The sequence below is a fragment of the Filobasidium floriforme genome (assembly GCF_021052385.1).
Source record: "Filobasidium floriforme strain CBS 6241 chromosome Unknown HD553scaffold_24, whole genome shotgun sequence".
In the NCBI taxonomy this organism is placed as follows: domain Eukaryota; kingdom Fungi; phylum Basidiomycota; class Tremellomycetes; order Filobasidiales; family Filobasidiaceae; genus Filobasidium; species Filobasidium floriforme.
The window spans coordinates 304111-323313 of NW_025763645.1; the positions used below are offsets into that span (position 1 = coordinate 304111).

Sequence of the window (19203 nt, forward strand, 5' to 3'; positions counted from 1 at the left end):
ATATTAATCCGTCGGAAGCAATTAACGGCGGCTCCGAAATTGGCGCCTTTGAGTTCCCCCAAGTTAAGGCAACATTAGGCTTGACGAAGGGCTTCTCGCTTCTCGCCACGAACGCAGAAGGTGTATGTACATCTGTTTCAAGCCATGCCTTAGTCGGATCCGGAGCGCTGATGTGGGGATCGATATAACGACTGCAGGAGATACTGCACTTCGAGGCTGCATCTTGACCGACAGTGCGATAGTCTAGCGCTGGGATGTCGATTTGCAAGATACACCGACCGAATACATAACTTCCCTCCAGCGACATGGTAACAAACTGAACGGGATGATGTATCTTCGATCTTCCTAGTCTCACTCCCAATATCGGCCAGTACAAGGTTCGTTCAAGCAGGAGGCATCTCCTCATCATCCGTGTAATCATCTTCGTCCTCATTCTCCCCCAACCATTTCTCCATATCCTCACAGGCCACCAAGAATTCCTTGGTCTTCCTCTGCCAGACGGGGTCTTCCTGGTCGATCTTCTCGGGAAGCGAGAGGACGAGCGCGTTGAACAGTTTGAAGGAGACTTGTCGCATTTCGAACTTGGCGCGTTCGTCAGGATGAAAGTCGCAGTTGAAGTCGGTCATCCTGGCGGTGACTTCGGCAGCCTGTTAGACCAGATAAGACTATGGTCAGTGAAACTCGATCCTATGATGCTTGAGACCTTTGCTTGCGAACATACCCTGGCAGCCAACTCGTCCGGCGTCGGAACCTTTGTCGCTTCGATCCTGGCCTCGTAAGCCTTTCTCTCCTCCTCTTTCTGTTCTTCGGTCTTCTGAATCGTCTCGAGATCCATAGGACCACCTTCAGGCTTCAAGATGTTGGCGAGTGCGTTCATAGTGGAGTTGACGGACATTGGTGAGCAGATAATGTAGGCTGGTATGCGAGGTGATACGGGGATTTCCTCTGAGGAGATGCTTGATTACAGCCAAAGATGAAAACACCCCTTTATATAGCTCTGGATGATTGGCATCGCGTCACTGTCACGTACTTTACTCCTTTGATCACAAAGGGGGGGGGACGTAATCGGAGTCGACCGAAACGCTGCACCCTGACTAGGTGGTTGCATGCGTTCTCAGACCATCTCTTGACCGTGGTTGAGAAAGCAGCATGAAACTTACTGTGGCCACCGTAGCGATCGAACATGAGACGGACAGCTGAACGATAGAATACGACTGACAACCGATTTCTCCTACCATAAAGTACACGGGTTGGATTCTGATAGACGTGGAAACCGCTCTATAATTGCGTTGACCTCCTTGCTCCAATAGAAAGGTCGCAGGCCATCTTCGAGCCCCTTCGACTCCCTGTTTCATACAGAAAGGGGCATCTTTTGTGTCAGAGATCTTGAGGCTCCTAGGAAGGGGCTACGAGCGCCCCATCATGACGGGACAGAGGAGCATCCAGGAGACAGGTTTCAGTATCGTTGAGCAGATTCTCACCTATAAAGAGGCTACAGATTTGGGTTGACGCTTGTATCACAGCTTGACAAAAACTCGGTACGACTACCAGCAGTTCAGGTCGGACAACACTTCATATTGCACTCAACGAAATGTTCTTGAAATCTCCCTTGTACTGGACCGGAATAGGGGCGCTACTGCCAGCCATGGTGCAAGCGTCTGATCCTCTGGAAACCACTCCAAATGCATACGATCGTCTGGATACTGCCCTTACAGGTCCGTTTCCACGTAAGTCATCGAGTTCGCGGTAGAAGGTGTCGTAGTGGAGTACACAACGGTCTTAGCCAAACTTGCGCCATTTTTTTCGTCCTAATTTTACCTGTATGACACCTGGATCAGTCAGTTTCAACTTGACCTTGGGTATCTTTGACGAGGCAAAGGTGGAAAGGAAAGAGGTGGAGGTGGCAGTCACTTACGATCATGAAGCTCTTTTTTGGGATACTTCGAGGGTGCCTAAACCCGCGCGACTGTTCACCTGCATCAGCGTAGAGAGTATCCCTCATGGAGGCAACACGTCTGACCTGGTCTGGCTCCTGGATGCCAAGCAGACGTGGCTCGGCGAGAAGAAAGGCGAAAAAGAAGCGCTCTATGCGGTCAATAAGGTTCTTGCTTATGGCGATCCTGAAGAACTCTGTAGCGTTTACGGCGACAAGGCTACGTGCGAAGAGGAACTAGGCGATACCAAACCTGGAAAGACGAAATCAATCGATTGTGGTATGACCTTTTACCTCAAACATACCTCTTCAAGGCCCAGAAAATGCTGACACTGTGCGTTTCAGGCTTCTGGGACGGTCTCCTTGCTTTCGTGGGTATCAAAAAGAACGTCAAGGCAGAGCGTCCAGAAGGTCTGCCCTCCCGGTCTTATCCTGCAAGAGCGATAGCTTTCGTAGGTCCAACTATGCAGGAGGTTCAGGCGTACAACATGAGAGGATAGTGCTCCTGTGGTGTACGTTTCCGTTTGTAGTGGCATGCATCCTATGTCCATTTGGCTGCTTATACTCATACAATAGTTTATTTAAGATTCGAGATGACCAGCGCCATTGACACTTTGCCCTGATGATTCTGCTCCGCGTGTTGTCATACGATCTCAGACATATGGGCGATACATCGGAACCCTTCCATTCACTCAAGAGCCTTCTTCGTACTGCTGCCGTGATGGTCAAGGCGTCGGCGCCATGCTCCGGCTGCTTCTGTGTCCGTATCAGACTCGATGTTGGCGTCTTTTTATCGCGAGCATCGATGTTGACGTTGAGTCCTACTATATGTGTGAGCCACAGGCGAAGCTCAACAGAACTCTGGTTCCTCAAAACATATCATATGCAGAGCGACAGAACAAAGAGATGCGTAACTATATCATCGCCCATCGCGGCCGTGTTTCAGGTTGTCATCCTCGTATCGATCACGTGACATGATGCCGTTATCGGGGAATATGACGCGGAGTCAGTGAGTGAGTGACGTGCGATGTTGATCGGAAGTTAGCTGCGACCCCCTAGCCTGGGTGGGTGGATGCTGGGTGGATCTCCATCTGTAGATCGTTCATTTTAGCTCGCTCGAGACCCGAAACGAAGTCGTTCTGACCTTCTATACGATCTATACCCAACAACAGAACCGACCTATCAGTTATCAATACACCACCTCGACTGCCTACACCATGTCCCTGGATTCTGCTCAACTGGACGAATACCTCGCCTTTGCGATCGATCTCGGCAAAAAGGCCGGAGAGATGATCAAGGATGGTCAAGCTAAACGTTTCGCCAACAAGTCTTCCCTGGACACCAAGCAAAACTCCATTGATGTCGGTGTCGCGTAACAGACAGCTAAGAGACGAAACTGATATGATACGTGTGCACAGCTTGTGACCGAAGTCGACCAGGCCGTCGAAGCCTTCATCAGCAACGCTATCAAGGAGAAATACCCCTCGCACAAGTTGTCAGTCAGGCACACTCTTTCATTAATCTGCTTTGAAGTATACTCAATATTCTCTGCGACAGTATCGGAGAGGAGACTTATGCCGAGACCCACGAGATGGAGTTGACCGACGAATGGACCTGGATCAACGACCCTATCGACGGCAAGTCTCGGGGTTCAACACGTGCGCAGCTAGAGCCTAGATCTGACCCCTTGTCATAATATAGGTACTACCAAGTAAGCATGCCACTTTCCTTAGCATGCAGCCTCTTCTGACCGTTGTTCATCTCTACTCAACCAGCTTTGTCCACTCGAAGTGAGTAATCTAGTCGAGATAGACAAAGGGCCTGTTCCTCTGCTAACCGGACATCGCCGATCCTCTAGCCCGCTGGTCGGTTGTTCAATCGGACTGGTCTACAAGAAACAACCCGTCGTAGGAGTCATCAACATGCCCTTCCTGAACCAGCTCGTACGTCTATCCTCTTCTAGAATTATCTTTGCTCGGTGTGCCGATGTACAAATTGCGGCGCTTTTTGCTTCCTTTGATAGTATTCGGCTAAGAAGGGCGGTGGAGCCTGGATGAACGAGACCGCTCGTCTACCCCTCACCGGGACTGCTCAACCGCTAACAGAATTGAAGGCCGCTATGATCGCTTCTGAGTGTACGTCAGCCTTGATGTCTGCTTACAGGTTTCAACGTATTGATGAGACATCTGTATTCGGCTTCTGTTACAGGGGGCTCTGATCGACGGGAAGAGACCATCAAACCCAAGGCGAACTCGTTCTCCAAGTTGGCTTCCCAGGAAGGCGTCATGGCTCACGCTATCAGGGTCACGGGTGCAACCACGGTCACCCTCGTTCAGGTCGCTGCTGGTCAGCTTGATTTATACTGGTAAGCACGGGGCAAAAGTGCACTTCTCCGTTTGTGGAACTGATTATAACTTGACGTGTCATGGTGGCCACCCCAGGGATGCTGGTCCATACGCTTGGGACGTTGCTGTAGGCTCTAGATCAGCCGAGAAAGCGAATCGACTTACAACGCTGACCGAGATTGAGGTAACAGGCTGGAATGGTCATCGTAACAGAAGCCGGTGGATTTTTCACCGGCGGTAAAGCGTCTTTCGATCGAGGAACGGATGATCTCGGGAAGATCATGATGAGCCGGAGGTACTGTTGTATCAGGGGCGTTCCTGCTACGGACGTGAGTCGTCTCCCACCATTTGATACCAGACAGAAGTCCTGATCCTGCGTTTTCACGCAGAGCGAGAGCTCGGAACAGATTCAGAAGCGGATCGTCAAGGACCTCTACAACGGTGGGTTGCTCTTCAGAGGCGGCGCATGAATCTGTACAACTAACATAATCTGTGCGATCTGACAGTGGTTGAAGAGTGGACCAACGATACCATGGAAGCTGAAAACCTCTGATCCATCTTACATTTCGTCTCTGAACCCTCGTGTGAAACTCGGGTATGAAGCAAAATTCACGTTGTATATGATCAGATCGGCCTCCAGGAGCCGCCGCAAATACAATGAATTTGCCATCGTTGATGCCATTTGGCAGCCATGTCATCTGTCTCGGAGATAGCCGGCATGATGTCTGCAGGCATAAGCCCATCGCTAGGGATGTGCATCTGCCATGTAGCGCTTCGGGATTCGCAATCCGTGCATTCTCGGATCTGCCGGTATTGTCGTTGTGCAATTTTCGTGGAAGCGGGTAGAGGCTCCTTGGTAGTGATGTCGTATAGTCCTATCTCTATGGTTCCAGTCTCGTGAGCGAAAAGGCTAGCTTGCTGTTTGATTATCTTTTGGTCGTTCGTCAAATGGGTGATTATTCGGGCCTCGAGACCCTCAGCGGTATCGGGTAGGGTGTATTTGAGGAAAAGCGAGTGTGTCCACTCCCGAGACGAAATGTCTGATCGCATAGTATCCCCTTCGGTCAGCGAGCCCAAAGCCTTCTGAGCGGTTATGACTCACCTCGCGTTTCCGTTGTGGTCAACTCCTCGAAGCTGTCGTAAATCCGGGACAGGGCGCCGATACTGACGCCCGCCGCATCGAATCCTTCCCGCAGATCCGCCTGAGCCAGCCGGGTCGAGGCAAGATCAATTTGTCCGGGCTGCCCTAAGGCTGGATGAACGGGCAAAGGTGCTCGGCACCTGGTGCCAAATATGGCAAAGGCCTGCACATGATAATGCAGGTCACGCAATATGCGCCGAGATATCGGGTTGATCATGAACTGAAGCGGCGAAGGATGGTCTGGAGCGAAGTATGGCAGCATGTTTAGCTCAGAAGGCGAGTATATTCGTTTCCGTCAGGCCTACCTGCACCAGGCAACCGGCCAGAAGCCGCGAGGATAGCTTCTCGTATGATGGCGCGACTAACACCTAGATACCACTTCATATGAGAAAGCAGTAACCAGAATGTGCCTGTTTCCACCAGTCATCAGTCTGATTCACGAAATTTACCGTGGCTATACAACTCACTGATGTCATACGAGTGCTGGCGAGACTTTCCAGCGTTCTCGCTTTGCGTGTCGCTCCCCGTCGAGCGATAACTCGTCGTGAAAAGCTGCAAAGCCCGGACGCATTCGAGCATAAACAAAGCGCTTGACGCCCGATCATCGCCAGTGCTCCTGGTGTGACCCATAGGATCGTTAGCTACACAAATACCACGCTGCAAAGAGACCGGGTACTGACCTGAACATTCCATGTTGGACTTGCAGGAACGGCACGATGTGAATCATACTCGGCAACGGCCCCTCCGAAACGCAACATATTCTTTTCCACACTTTGGTAAGCGTGGAATCGACACCAACTGCGAGCAGACAGCTGAATCAGCGCCAATGCTGCGACAGGAGTTTAGACCCTACTCACCCGGCCTGAGGGTGAGACTCGCTGCTGCGTGAGAGCTTCGATCTGCGATACCATTCAGAATCGCGACGCAGATTTTATTGGCAAGTCCATCACTTGATACGCTGTTTTCGAGTTGACTTTGAGCTGCGTGACCGCTGCGACGAGACGGGTCAAAACCTCACAAGTCCATTTCCTGCATCTCGATTCGCGTCCTCGCATCTGCTGCTGCCCGCCACAGCAGCATGTCTCTCCCGGCGGAAAGTGACACCTCAGTGAGAACTGATCATCGACCATTAGATTCTCCTGCATATCCTCCGGGATGCGCGTCAGAGACTCACTTTGGCCTGTTTTCATCAACGAATCGCGAATGCGGGGAGATTCCAGGTCGTACCAGCACAACTCGGTCTCCATGCGGCCGAGGCAGTTCAGCCGAGACTCGATCATTGTTAATAGCTTGTTTTCCCTCTTGCTGGAAGGATTATCGAGTATGGTCAATCGCCCTTGAACCTCCTGGGTCCGTGTCAAGTGCGTGATCTGCCTTGCCGACAATCAGCAGTCTGGCAAAACACGGCTTTCGTCCTGGTCGACTTTGACCTACCCATTCCGCTCTTCCCAAACCCGCCAGGTCCAGCTTTTTTGCAGGAAGCGTTGGTGATCCTAGATTCGCAAACGCGTCGCTGAGAACCACATTCCGTTTGGTGATCTTGTACGTAGCCAAGCTGGTCTTATCACTCTTGGGCCCGCTCGAAGCTGATAACGCTAGGATCAGGCCGAGCGGTCGATCAGGATCCAGGTTCAAATCAGGATCACTCGAACGATGCACGTTGTCCGACCCGTTGATATTTGAGGTTGTCGTCCCGCTAGACCGATCGTCCAACGGCTCTGTGAACGCGATTCCAGTCAAACGGAACCCCGAGTTGGCTAGACTATCCGCCTCGGAATCGGGAAACCTGATCCGCGGGATCGGCCTGGCGTTCATAGCTATGCTCAGCATTGATGAGCGATGTCAGCTTGTCTCCCGACTTCGTTTCTCTTCGCTAAATGTCTTCTCTTCAAAAATGACACGAATAGACTTACAAAAGACATTTTCATGCAGATCCAACTTGACCTCTACGACCTCGACCCAATCTTCCTCCTGTCCTTCCTTGTCGCTCGCCCGAAACACGCTCCTGGGCGGAACCCCTACTCGTCGCCTTAGCTCGCCTTCTACCTCCCCGGCGGTTCCCATACCTCTCAGCGTATCCAGTGCCCGTCCGGGTACTCCATCTGCAGAGGATGAAACGCTCCTACCACCACCAACAGCACCGTTCGGATGGGCTTTATCTCCCAGTCCTGTACCTGCATCAGGACGGTCCTGACCGTGTCCATCCTGATCGCCTTGTTCGTCCAAAACCCACACGCGCCTAGGTCGAAAACTCCTGAATCCGACCCAGATCGTCTCATCGCCCGGCCGAATATCGATCGTCGCCTGTCCCGGGACGATCAGCCTCGGCAAGGATGAGGAGCCGTCAGCCGTCACTGCTGAACCCTGTTCCAGATTCAGATTCACACTGCCGTCCAAATTCAAAGAAGATGAAGATCCAGGTGTCGGCTGAGCCATAACCGTTGAGGGGGTCAATAGTGGACAGCTCATGACCTCCAATTTCGGATACCTTGGAGAACTGGGCTTTGAGATATCGGTGTTCATCCCGTCCCCCTGTAGATCCAGCCCGAGTCCTAAGGCTGTCCCCATCCCTGAACCTCCTATTCCCATCCCATCATTGACTAATGGAAGAGCATGTAAAGCCGAATAGAAGTTTAAGTGGTGGTTGGCGAACAGGACGACAAATCCCAAAGGCGAGTCTGTCGAGGATGCAGAAGATGGTTCCTTTGCCTGAACGTTTTTGATAATGACAGGTTTAGGTCCACAGAACGGTCTGCGGAAGAAGTTCAGGCTCGGTTCGTCCCGCTCCGAGATGTCTCCGTTGGGTAAACCATTCGGTTCAGATGAAGATGTTCCGTTCCCCTCCACATGATGATGTGTATCCACATCCATCCCGTTCCCATTCACATGCCCATTCCCGTTCATCTCCACGTGCTCCGTCTCAGTTTCCACCTTCAAACCATTCTTCCTCACGTCCACATCCCATCTTCGAGGCTCAAACAACCACCTACACGTCACTGGCTCGTAATCCGTCTTCCAGTACGAATGCACGTCGAACGTAAAGAAATGGGTCGGCCGGGTTATTGATGTCGATGCTGCAGGTCGAGTGTACAGAGCGAGGATACCGCCCTGAGCTTGATTTTGATCCGAGGCAAGGTAAGGATGGAGCTGTTCATCTTGGAGAAAGTTGGAGGTAGGTGATGGGTCGGGGATCGTTGAACTCGAGTGCAAGTCCGCAGCCCTTGAGCTAGATGTTGTTGACGCTCCTGAGGGATTTACGGCTAAGCCCATCTCAAATCCCGCTGTCAACCCGGAGCCTGAATTTGCCGCTGATTGAGACAGTCGTGCAGCTAGTTCATCCGGAAGTCTAGGCCAGAAGACCAAGAAGTATCTCGGATCATGTGATCGGGAGAGAAGCGTCGGTCGACCGTAGGTATAAGGGACGAGCGTTATGGGTGCTGGGAGTGGAAGGGGGTATGATTTAGGATCGACGGTCCGGGGTGTTTTTGTCTTGCCATTCGAATGTGTCTGATTATATAGGTATTTGGCCAAGAGAACAGGAGCTGGGCGGATAGGTGATAACGGAGGACAGTGTATGAGGACGTTCGATGAGAGCACGAGAGATGTCCTGCAGATTCAGACATTTCGGTTTGAGCGACCTATGGAGACCTGACAGGGCATACGAGAGCAACAGCACGTACTGTAAACGCCGCCTCGGCTCATTGCTCTCGAAAGTCTGCCCTCGACTCGACGAAGGCCACCCTAAACGGTTCAACGTCTCCAGCAAGTCCTCTTCGCCCGAATCTGTGATCCGGTCCAGCTTGCGTTTCTTTCCAGCTTGCCCGACCGGCATTGTCGTCGACGATGCAGCTTTGCCCTGCTATATCGATATCACGTATGCCAAAACTAACGCATTCTCCCGCAGTCTGGTAGTTTCTTCAAGTTGATGTGCTGTCAATCTTGAGATTTCGATTCTTGATAACATGAAAGGATATCTTCATCCCGGCCAACCCATCGATTGTGAGTACTTCGAGTACGGGCTCCCTCGGTCGATTCGGGGAATAACCCTCCCCCAGAGCGAATACGTAACCCTCTTACGGCACCCACCTCACTCATCATCACAAACGCGTCGCGTCGCGAAGTGCGAGATCTCATCAGACCTTGACCTCGTCAAAGTCGAGGCATCGTCTTTACAAGCTCTATTCTGATATTCTCATAGTTGCAACAACTCAGATCCCCAAGAGGCTAGCTTCTCCTACAAAATCTTCGATCGCCATGTCGCTCTTCGGACCCACTCGTGAGCTCAGTCCTCGATCGAGCCTGCCCGGCAAGCCGATCGCTCATGAACTCCTGCTTGTCGCTCGCTTCAATTAGCCCGTGTCAACGCCGCCCGTCTGGCACAATACAAATCTCAAACCGTCCGCCTGACCGGCAAGGTCGTACGTATGGATGGGGATACTGCTATTATCGAGGCGAGCGATGGGGGTCAGGTAAGTCGGTCGGTCAGAGATCTTTCGATATTCTCCTGGTACTGATTCATCATCTCTTGTCATAACTCTCCGTAACTACTCGCCCATCCTACAGGTACAAATCAAGCTTCATCGGGAAGCCAACATTTCCGATCCATTCGTCGAGATCCTAGGAAAAGTGAATGACGATCTGACTATCAAGGTGTTCAGCAGTATGAACTTGGGATCCGATCTTGGTGAGTCCTTCATTCCGCCTCCTTTTCCGCTGTGGTCTTTCATTACCTGCCTTGTTGTCCCCGAGATCTTTCTCAAGCTCTCAAGCTGATCCGGTACCTGTACAATGTCTCTACGTAGACCTAGGAGTGGTGGAAAAAGTCGTCCAGCTCGCACATACAGACAAGGCCAGCGGGGTCTTTTCCGACTGATCGATCGAGTTTTCAATCACGCCCCCATGCATCGAGTACGTCCTATGAGTCTGTTCTCGTGTAGGTCTCGACGACAAGCTGAACAGTCATTGTGTTTCTCGATCCACTGTCCAAATCCGAATTGCCATAGGTTATGTACCACCTTGTACCTACTAGTTCCCATACTGTAATCAATCAATTCATCCGTTCCGTGGAATCGCTCGTAAATAAATGTAGATCTCTTGAGCGAGTCTTGAGTGGATTTTGCTTAGAGACAGGCCAATTTCGTGCAAGCCTCTCAAGAGTTGTTCAACACCAGGAAAGCCGCGCAAGCTGAAATGACCCAGTCCTTCCTAAGTCAATCGCATTGCAGTAAAATCTCGTAATCGTCCTTGTCCTGGTGTACGTCTCCAGCTGCGAGACCACCCTTCGTCAGATATGCCCCTTTCCTGCTACAGGGACATTGGCGTGTCTATTTACAAGGTAATCTACTCCGTCTCGTTATTCAGTCTTCGTCTTGAGCTCCATGCGGGGTCGTTTAGTCACGTCGGCATCCCGGAAAAAGGATATCAAGAATGCCAAGAATCGCTCTCCATACTCGTCGGGCGGGACGCAAGATACCATGTGCTAGAGGAGATGACCAAGAATCAGTCATGGGCGCAAAAGAATGTGGGCATTCATCCGGACTCACTCGATCCTTCTCTGTCAAGCTCCGCCAGAGATGTTCGAGCTTTTTCGTCGTATTGTATGGCGTGAGGATGTCGATGACTCCCAGATAATAGATAATGTCCATGGCGTCGTTAGCCTCGTCGGTCGCCCGAAGACCGCCCTCGTCTTGGTAGAACAAGAAATGCCGTCGATCGGCAGAGTCCGAGGTCGGAAGCTCTGCTACGGCCGAAGTCAAGGCCTTGGGATCGGATCGCCTGACGGCTTTACGCATGGCCGCCGCCTCGGAACCCCCCTTGATCGAACTCGGTTTCCTTCGCATAGCGGTGTTAACGTTAGGTTGGAAGACGCTTAGTTGACCTTCGCGGATGTTGTCCTTGTTGCCTCGTTCCATGTTGTGGATCCCGATCAACAGCGAATAGTCCATGACTCCGATGTGACACAAGAAATCGCGATCTCGTCGAAGCTGTTCCCCAAACAGGGCTCGCTTTTCTGGTCCGAGCTCGAACATTCTGCCTCGGTGGAACCAGTTGAGGTCCTTCAACGTGGCCTTGGGGTTGATCTTGGCCTTTTCTTCCGGGTATTCTCGGCCCACCGCTGAACCCTTGAGATCGTACGTCTCGTGGATATCGCGATGTGGCGGGAACAAGTTGTTCATAATGACAAAGTGAATCTTGCGACCGCGCGGCAGCTTGACCCGATGGAGACCGTAGAACCGAGACATGAGCGTATGAGGGTTGTTCTTGATGTGCGCATGGTAATCTTTGAGGATCGACCGGAGGTACTTGTGTTCGGCGTGGTGAATTGTCTTGATGATGAAGCGGTAGTCTCGCGAAAAATAGAAGAAGGATCCCGACTTTCCTGGCGATCCGAGTTCGGACAGGATGTATTTCGCCGTCAAGGACAACAAATAGTCGGCCGGATCCAGGTGAAAGTAGTCCTCCCGCAATTCTCGAAAGACCCACGGCGCATAATCCTTGAACTTGAAGTCGTAACGAGCTGATGGCGTTAGTTCGTTACCGACACTGAGCCAAGCAGATCCAGGAGAATCAGCTTCAATAGACTTCGTCGAGTCGGAACAGGTAGGACTCACATGTCAAAGGAATACTTATGCTTGGCCGTGAAGTCTTCGGGCGTAAGCGGTCGCTTCATCTTTGCCTGACATCGGGATACCTGCAGGTGCGTTTATTCAGCAAGGCGGATACGCGTATCGTAACACGGTGATACTCACTCCTATCCTGATACCCGTCAACATGTTGTACATCAAAACGTAGTTGACGTGATCTTCGCCAATCAAATTGCCCACGAAGGCCGAACCGTCATTGAGAACCACTGGTTGAGTTTCCGCCTGTTGTTGACCCGTGACCGGAGCAGCTTGTTGTTGCATGGATGTGCGCAGGGCCACCGTACTCTCCGGCTCGGTGTGCATGACGGGCGAAGCAGTCTGACCGCGACTCGGGCCAGCCTCGAAACCGGTAGCAAAAGGCGGTTCCGGGCTCCCTCCCAAGATGGTCGCCGTTTCGTCCCCACTGCTCCTCTTGCGCTGCCGTTTCGATAACCGCTCCCGTCTCAGCTTTTCCGCCTCGGCCAGAATATCCGGATCGAGCGCCGAACCTTGCAATCCTGGCACCTCGGTCTGACTAGCGCGCCTGAGACTGGCCAAAGACGGCTGCTGATCCCATGCGAACGATCCTTGCGGCTGACCGATAGGTGTGCGTACCGATTGCATGGCCTGCATAGACCCGGACGTGTTCCTCCTCTCCATACGGTGTCCGGCGAGAGACGAAGGGCCGGCATGTTGTTGACTCGAAGACCCAGCCGAAGCGGTAGACATAAATGATGCCGATGATGGGTGCAGCATACCATCCAAGTAGGTCGCTGTTTGTGCGTTGACGGGTTGCGGGAAATAACTCCCTCCAGCACCTTGTGGCACGACCCCATGAGCTGGAGGTGGAGCTTGATTGGCCGAAGCCATAGGCAGGGGTACCGCACCGGTATTGATCGGCGCCTGTTCCGCAGCTGATGGGATTGGAGGTTCTTTCGAATCGAGTCCTATCTCGACCTGCCTCTGCGTTGGTGATGGCACACGTAGAACCGGTCCGGACGCAGCATTAAGCCCGGGCGTACTCATGCCAGCTCCAGAAGTACCAGCAACTCCGGTCCTAGCTTTCGAGGCTGCGATCGAGCCGGCCCTGATCGGACCTGAGCGATGGCTCATGGCAGAAAACGCACCTCCACTCCCGTTTGGGGCTCCAGCAGCGATCCTATCCAGCGACGTCCTCTCCGCTCCACCAAAGGTCGCCGAGGAAGGTAGATGCCCTGTCGAAGGCGCCGAATCCGTCCCTACCCCTGTACCCATGCCGAGCCCATTCACGCCCTCCATTATCGTCTCGACCGATCCGTCCCTCTCCCGGTCCGACCTTGGTTCTGATGGCACCCCTACCGCGCCTGAAGTAGCCTGATCGATGCTCATCGGCTCCTCGACAAAGTTCTGACCCGAGATGGACACCTGTCTCTGCAGATCCCCCATCGAGCCTCTCAAACCAGGATCATCGTACCCATCCTCACTATCCGCACTCGTCTCGTCGTCCGAATCGCTATCGCTTTCACTCTCGCTATCCTCCTCCCCGCTTGTCGATTGATTGTCCTCAACGCTGATCGGTGGGGACAACGGGGCAGGGCCAGAAGGCGCCATCCCCTGTTCGTCAGCATCCGAAGGCCTGAATCCGTGTTCCTCCTCGTCCGGGTTCGGATCCACTCGAAGTTGTCGTTGTTGTGCGCTTCCATTGTTCCCCTTCCGGCTGCTCCGTTTCTTGCCCGTAAAGACCCTCTTGACGAACCCGTTCGTCTCCGCATGCCCGTTCTGCACCGGAACCTGTCTTCCGCTTCCCAAAGACCCATTGGAACTCCTCCGTCCGTCCCGACCGTCCCCATTGGCGCTGGTCAACCTGACCATCCCATCTACTCCCGGATCCTGTGCTACGATCTGTACCGAATCCCTCCCGACCTTCTTGATGTGTACCGTTGGGATCACAACGACTCCGTCGGGGGACAGTGATGGCGGTCTTGTCAACGTCGAAGCATAGGCGGCTCTTTCCAACTGAGCAAGGGTTTGATCATTGGCCGTTCGTTCGAATTTCGAGAGGTGCTTCTTGTGGGCTGGAGGTAAGGGCATGGAGGTTTGAACGTGGCCGTTACCGTGAGCATTGTTGGGATCGGGATCGTACGTATGATTAGGGACAGGTTCGGGGTGAGAGAGACGATGAAAGGGGTTGATAAACTCTTCCGGTGCTGTCATCATGAATCGTAGATTCCACATCGTGAGCGAGCTATTCTGATGCTGCATATGTTCCCGGCTCAGGCGAATAGGACTTACGAGGTCTGAACTGTGAGTCAGCTATCACATTCCTCTCCTCACTCATACCCACACCCGAATCTCCATCCGTACCATCCACATCGACATTCGCATTCCCGTCCACATCCCCGTTGTGCTGTGCACGCTCCGAGCTCCCATTCCTCCTCAGATCCAAAACGTCCCCCTTGGTCCCCCTCTCCAACACCTGATCCACGGTGAACCCTTTGATCCGGAGATCTTCGTCGTATATCTTTTCGCTAGATAGACCGGGAGACATGTCCGAAGTGGAGTTGGCCACTTTTGAGATCGAATTGGGGTCTGAGAGGTGGATCGGAGGTCCTAGTCCAAGATCGAGGTTGTGGCCGGGATTGGAGTGTGGATGTGTTGAGACTTGACTAGAATGGGAATGGAGGTAGGAAGGATGATGACTCCCATTGGAGATGGAACGAGGTTGAGGTTGATGCAGAGTCGGGGGTATCGCTGTTGATGTCGATGCCGAGGTAGAGCTCGACGTAGATGTTGATGGGAACGTCGAGTCGTAATCCCAAGCTAGGTCGAGCTTCCCGATTGAGGGAGAGATCGGTGGTAAGGTCGTCATCCTTCAATGATTTTCACCAGCGAAACGAAGGTAAAGAAGGAAAAGGTTGACCGAGAGGACAGAGGTTCGGTCTAGGGTCTCTCCCGCCCGGACCAGCCCAGATCAAGGATGACGGTCTCTCCGCAGTCGAGGTAGTCACCCGGTCTGATTCGCAGTAAATTCCCTCGAGCCGTATCACGCAGGCTGCACGATGCCGGATTTCGCTTCGTGTGCCGTGATGATCTCTTTTGCAGTTGACGGGAAGAAGCACGAAAGGTTTCGACTGCGTATAAGGTATTGCGGGAGAGTCGGAGGACGGAGAAAGGGTATAAGGGGGAGGGTGCGTCTATTGAAGCGTGTGGTGGCCGTCCTCGCCCTGGCGTGGTGTGAATTTGTTACAAGTGTCTATCTGGGTCCCAATGATCAGAGTCTGTATGAGTGTAGATTGTAGATTGTACTGCAAAGACTATTCGTCGAAACGTCGTCCGACTTGATCTCGCTATCGACGACCTTCCCTTGCTCTGATGATCTCTGATCTCTGATGATTGATCCCGAGGGGACCGACTTGGGTTTGTTGTGAGCAGCCAAGGCCCCGGCAGGCGAAAGCTGTCAGACCATAGACTCGTCGCCGTCCCAAGGGTTATGACAAATCACGTAATGAGTGGTAGTCATCATCCGCAGTCGCCTTGGCAATCATCATCACACCGGTAACAGGCGATTCTCACAGAGATCAGACGGTTACGGAAAACAGATTTGTCTTACTCGAAGCTTCGGAGTTGTGGTGCAGCGACCTGTATCGACTTTGGACGTCAACCTTTGACGCGCCGACCGTTCGGCACAGCTCTGACCGGCGGCGGCGGCCGCGGCCGCTTCCTCCAAGCGAGAGGCTGACGCAGCTGAAACGCGTTTCACGCGGGAAATCATCAGCATCATCGATGCGTCGGCCATATCTCCGTTTGATCCGACGGATTTCTAAACTATCTTCCGCGTTTTACAATTCAGCGTATGGAATATTTCGAACAGCACAGCATTTTATTATTGCATCAGGCGTGATCAGACGTCATGACACGGTGCGGTTCGGCAGAACGAACGCATTGAGTAGTTTCCGTGAGCCATTGCTGTAATATCGATGCGGTGTGGCCGTGAGATGGCAAGATGACTACCCGATATCAGTGCCATTACCTGGATTGCCGTACAGTCTGTTCAACACGGCGGCGAGTATTTCAGATATATCGACCGGGTGAAGACGAACTCGGAAGCGTGTATCTGCGTGGGATCTCGTGCTCTGCAACATATAAAACCATTATCGGTCTAGCTCTTCATCTCCGCTCTCTCAAATTTGGTCATGCATGCCGGAGAGCAAGAGCAGGAATCGATACCCTTGGGATGTCCACAAGCGGGGTACGCAAACCGCAAGATCACGACGTGCTAAGTAGCGACATTGATAGAACTGCGTTTGATTTGGTTGGAACGTGATCCCAAGCACTGGCGCAATCAAACTGGTTCGTCTATCTTTACGCAATCAACCCTTTGAATTGCATCTCTTTCTGTAACCCTTCCAGAACCCCTTCTACCTCGCTTCCGACCAATCCGCCTGTCGTGCCAAACCCGATCTTGAGTTGTTCCAAGGCCATGATCAGAGTTTCTCTGGCGAGACCTAGGCGATCCGAAGCGTGGACGGGGAGTTGCCGCTGTGCTCCAACCTCGCTCGACGTTGATGTCGGCTTTGGCGCTGTTTGATCCGCGCCAGCCTCGGCTTCAGCGTCCAGGTTTAGGAGTTTCCCCAACTCGGTCAAAGCCAAGCCCAAGCTTGGGTGTCCGGTGGGATATACAGCCTTCATCCCTTTCCATACCATCGCCTGGCTTTCAATTGCGTCGAACAGATCTTTCACCGTCTCGGCCATCGGCTGCCCGGGCATCGTAGGTGTCGGTCGCGAGGCAAGCAAGCTCCGGAGTCGAAGTAAGGGAAGGAAGGGGTAGCTTGAAGGGAGGAAGTATTCTGATAAAGCATCCGTAATGGAGGGGACTTTCGAAGCGTGGAAATCACCTACCAGTCGTGCAGAAGATTAAGGATCTTCAGCTGTCTTACGACACGAATGGATGCAAGCGTCGATTGAGAACGACTCACCGAGCAGACCATGCGCGTCCTCCTGCAACAGCTGCTCGCTAAACTCTATCAGGTTGTTCAGGCGCTCCACATCCACTGTGTAGGATTCTTGACACGTCTCACACCGCACGGACGCATCGGTCTTCAAGCTCAGGTCTGGTCTCATGAGGGTCGCGTCAATTTCTGATACGATCACAGAGATAGAGACGCGAGACTTACCTGGCATCTGCACCGGACCTCCACAAGCTGGGTGTCGTAAAGCCCACCTCGGGTCTACTTTGCCGGCCTGCGTTATTGTGCAGAGAGAACAACGACAATCGAAGTGGTATGTTTCTTGTAATTCCTTCTGGCGCATGTGATATGGCGAAGCGACATCAACATAGCAGGTCGAGACCTATCACAAGAAGTTACCTGATCAGCTCATTTTTCGATGGTCAAGAGGACATCAAGGCACAAGACCGATAGCGCACCTCTTCCTCACTGTCAATATCACGCAAGGCGACGAGTTCCATTCCCTTGCCTTCATTCGCTGCGCCTCCATTCGGAAAGACGACGACCGCATTGGGCTCGCAAGAGTGATTCAGAAACGAAAGCAAGGGGGATACGGCCGTCCCGATGGGTTCTAAGGAGGAGGATGCCAAGGTAAACGAATTGGAGCCGAACTATTAGACGGGTCGATGATTAGCCTGACCAAGAAAACTGGGACCCATGTAAGGCCAAATGGGCTCACAGCAGTACAGAGGTCCAAGACCTCAGGTACATCCCTGAACCCGTAATTACTCATATCCACCGGTATGAGCTCTTCCTCCTTCTCCCCCTCCTTGAGCGGCTCGGCAGACGAGAGGTACTGGTTCAACCTCAAAGCGAGCCTAGCAAACGGTTCGCGCTGGGGTGTGTCTAGATTTGATCTATCTATCGTGCGCAGGGGTCCAGTGTCAGTCTTGTAAGTTTGGAATGTAGAGCAGGTGACTAGCAACGTACGAGATTGCATCTCGGCGATGGGAGCCCACTATGAGTGGTGTCCAACGGCAGTCCATCAGTAATTTGCTTCTTTGGCAGCTCATACCTGGAGACGATACTCACATACTCGCCCTCTGCCTGAGGACCTCCCTTCTCCCTGGCCTTCCTCCTCCCCCAGACCAACTTTCCCAATAGCCTCACCTCATCCGGAGGGATCCACCCTGGTACCCCTCCTTCCTCATCATCTTCTCCAGTCATTGCTTTCAATAACCGGGTCTCTTCAGCCTGAGCGGGGGTCTGAGGTTGGATTCTTGTGCGTTGTTTGTTTTTACGGGTCACTCGGCGGAGTCGTTTGAGGGCTCGGCATTCTTGAGCATGGGACGGCCAGTCGGCGGTTTGACAGTCCTAGACAATGCATCCGGAAAAATATGAGCATCTTTATTCACAATTCTAGATGACTAGAGAAAGGGACTGGAATAGGACTCACAGTAGAGCAATATCTGACCACCTTGCAACCCGTACACCTCTTCAACCCCTTCTCCTCCTCCTCTTCTTTCTGCTTCCCAGAAAGCTGAACAGCTCCGACCCGGCTCTCGTACTCGTGCATTTTCCCCTGTGCGACGGATAGTTCCCGCTCGTCCAACCAACATCGACTACACCTCGAGCTCAGGCGGCTGGAAGAGAGGGCGGACGCTATGGGTTGAGTTTTGATTATCGATTCGCCTATATGGCCGGGACGAAATAGGAAAAGATCGAGCTTAGCTGGATAGAGTAAGTAGCGACCGGAACAACGGCTCACCTTTCTTTATCGAGGATCCAGATTTCACGTTTAATCCTCGACCAGTTGTTCTGGCGATCCGGATCTCGAGCTTGTCTGATGGGAGATCTGCGTATCGAGGCAGACCTTTGACAGGGACAGACGGTTCTCCAGTGGCTGTCGAACGCTCGATCAGAGCGGCAGGTTCCAACTCAATCGTTTCAGGTAGCTGATTATTTTTTTGAGGTGGATTAGGCTCCGTATCGATGGGCGTGGTGTTCATCGGTATGGCCTCTGCCGGGTCGATCGGTTCTTCACGAACATCAGGGCTCGGTACGGCATGCCTGTCTCTCGAAGCGAGCGGTTTCTGCCTGTTGGCTCTGGCAGCCTTGAGACTTGCGAAGGACGAGGTCATCTCGTTCGCTCGTCGAACCAAATCTAGGTCGATATGAGTGGTCCGTTGATGGTCGAGAAAGGGGCGTTGTTCGAATTGTTAGTTGTCTCTCATCG

General features: G+C 52.7%; 8 protein-coding genes across 8 annotated transcripts; 3 read left to right on the forward strand and 5 right to left on the reverse strand.

Moving 5' to 3' along the window:
* Nucleotides 1-123: 123 nt before the first annotated feature.
* Nucleotides 124-989, reverse strand: HD553DRAFT_337198 (uncharacterized protein; the record flags this gene model as incomplete). The annotated part of the gene is made up of 3 exons (XM_046182267.1): nucleotides 722-989; nucleotides 466-647; nucleotides 124-377 (listed from the first exon to the last, which is right to left on the reverse strand). Coding segments are annotated over exons 1-3 (609 nt in total), but the record flags the coding sequence as incomplete, so codon positions are not given.
* Nucleotides 990-1820: 831 nt separating this feature from the next.
* On the forward strand, nucleotides 1821-2492 carry HD553DRAFT_318365 (uncharacterized protein; the record flags this gene model as incomplete). The annotated part of the gene is made up of 2 exons (XM_046180862.1): nucleotides 1821-2213; nucleotides 2279-2492. Coding segments are annotated over 2 exons (548 nt in total), but the record flags the coding sequence as incomplete, so codon positions are not given.
* A 658-nt stretch (nucleotides 2493-3150) lies between these two features.
* On the forward strand, nucleotides 3151-4831 carry HD553DRAFT_277005 (putative inositol-1-monophosphatase; the record flags this gene model as incomplete). The annotated part of the gene is made up of 11 exons (XM_046177979.1): nucleotides 3151-3294; nucleotides 3352-3428; nucleotides 3491-3574; nucleotides 3709-3723; nucleotides 3792-3876; nucleotides 3957-4068; nucleotides 4142-4298; nucleotides 4375-4405; nucleotides 4470-4607; nucleotides 4668-4719; nucleotides 4785-4831. 11 exons carry the CDS (start codon nucleotides 3151-3153, stop codon nucleotides 4829-4831), a joined length of 942 nt encoding a protein of 313 aa, XP_046033519.1.
* A 71-nt stretch (nucleotides 4832-4902) lies between these two features.
* Nucleotides 4903-9417, reverse strand: HD553DRAFT_352527 (uncharacterized protein; the record flags this gene model as incomplete). The annotated part of the gene is made up of 11 exons (XM_046183704.1): nucleotides 9100-9417; nucleotides 7333-9026; nucleotides 6854-7236; nucleotides 6594-6789; nucleotides 6438-6534; nucleotides 6277-6377; nucleotides 6100-6217; nucleotides 5887-6035; nucleotides 5725-5829; nucleotides 5381-5659; nucleotides 4903-5318 (listed from the first exon to the last, which is right to left on the reverse strand). The coding sequence occupies exons 1-11, from the start codon at nucleotides 9249-9251 to the stop codon at nucleotides 4903-4905; spliced, it is 3690 nt and encodes a 1229-aa protein (XP_046033520.1). The 5' UTR covers nucleotides 9252-9417.
* A 214-nt stretch (nucleotides 9418-9631) lies between these two features.
* HD553DRAFT_318374 (replication factor A protein 3) lies at nucleotides 9632-10536 on the forward strand. Its single transcript, XM_046180863.1, has 4 exons — nucleotides 9632-9695; nucleotides 9773-9888; nucleotides 9983-10103; nucleotides 10222-10536. Exons 1-4 carry the CDS (start codon nucleotides 9674-9676, stop codon nucleotides 10290-10292), a joined length of 330 nt encoding a protein of 109 aa, XP_046033521.1. The 5' UTR covers nucleotides 9632-9673; the 3' UTR covers nucleotides 10293-10536.
* A 236-nt stretch (nucleotides 10537-10772) lies between these two features.
* On the reverse strand, nucleotides 10773-12666 carry HD553DRAFT_277033 (uncharacterized protein; the record flags this gene model as incomplete). The annotated part of the gene is made up of 5 exons (XM_046177982.1): nucleotides 10773-10898; nucleotides 10963-11962; nucleotides 12031-12110; nucleotides 12169-12311; nucleotides 12468-12666. The coding sequence occupies 5 exons, from the start codon at nucleotides 12664-12666 to the stop codon at nucleotides 10773-10775; spliced, it is 1548 nt and encodes a 515-aa protein (XP_046033522.1).
* A 1307-nt stretch (nucleotides 12667-13973) lies between these two features.
* HD553DRAFT_130408 (uncharacterized protein) lies at nucleotides 13974-14985 on the reverse strand. Its single transcript, XM_046176583.1, has 3 exons — nucleotides 14314-14985; nucleotides 14165-14228; nucleotides 13974-14096 (listed from the first exon to the last, which is right to left on the reverse strand). The coding sequence occupies exons 1-3, from the start codon at nucleotides 14888-14890 to the stop codon at nucleotides 14054-14056; spliced, it is 684 nt and encodes a 227-aa protein (XP_046033523.1). The 5' UTR covers nucleotides 14891-14985; the 3' UTR covers nucleotides 13974-14053.
* A 1398-nt stretch (nucleotides 14986-16383) lies between these two features.
* On the reverse strand, nucleotides 16384-19108 carry HD553DRAFT_326416 (uncharacterized protein; the record flags this gene model as incomplete). Its single annotated transcript, XM_046181706.1, has 9 exons — nucleotides 16384-16916; nucleotides 16998-17159; nucleotides 17196-17370; nucleotides 17447-17638; nucleotides 17707-17888; nucleotides 17958-17985; nucleotides 18060-18341; nucleotides 18424-18659; nucleotides 18736-19108. The coding sequence occupies 9 exons, from the start codon at nucleotides 19106-19108 to the stop codon at nucleotides 16384-16386; spliced, it is 2163 nt and encodes a 720-aa protein (XP_046033524.1).
* Nucleotides 19109-19203: the final 95 nt, after the last annotated feature.

Excerpts from the sequence above, each read along its gene's own strand:
- HD553DRAFT_318374 (XM_046180863.1), top strand. The coding sequence starts at position 9,674 with ATGTCGCTCTTCGGACCCACTC. Across the intron at positions 9,696-9,772 it reads GTCGCTCTTCGGACCCACTC|CCCGTGTCAACGCCGCCCGT; the intron begins GTGAGCTCAGTC and ends CGCTTCAATTAG. Across the intron at positions 10,104-10,221 it reads GAACTTGGGATCCGATCTTG|ACCTAGGAGTGGTGGAAAAA; the intron begins GTGAGTCCTTCA and ends GTCTCTACGTAG.
- HD553DRAFT_130408 (XM_046176583.1), bottom strand. The coding sequence starts at position 14,890 with ATGACGACCTTACCACCGATCTCTCCCTCAATCGGGAAGCTCGACCTA. Across the intron at positions 14,229-14,313 it reads TGACTCACAGTTCAGACCTC|CACCGGAAGAGTTTATCAAC; the intron begins GTAAGTCCTATT and ends TCATGATGACAG. Across the intron at positions 14,097-14,164 it reads GAACCTGTCCCTAATCATAC|CCCACAAGAAGCACCTCTCG; the intron begins GTACGATCCCGA and ends CCTTACCTCCAG.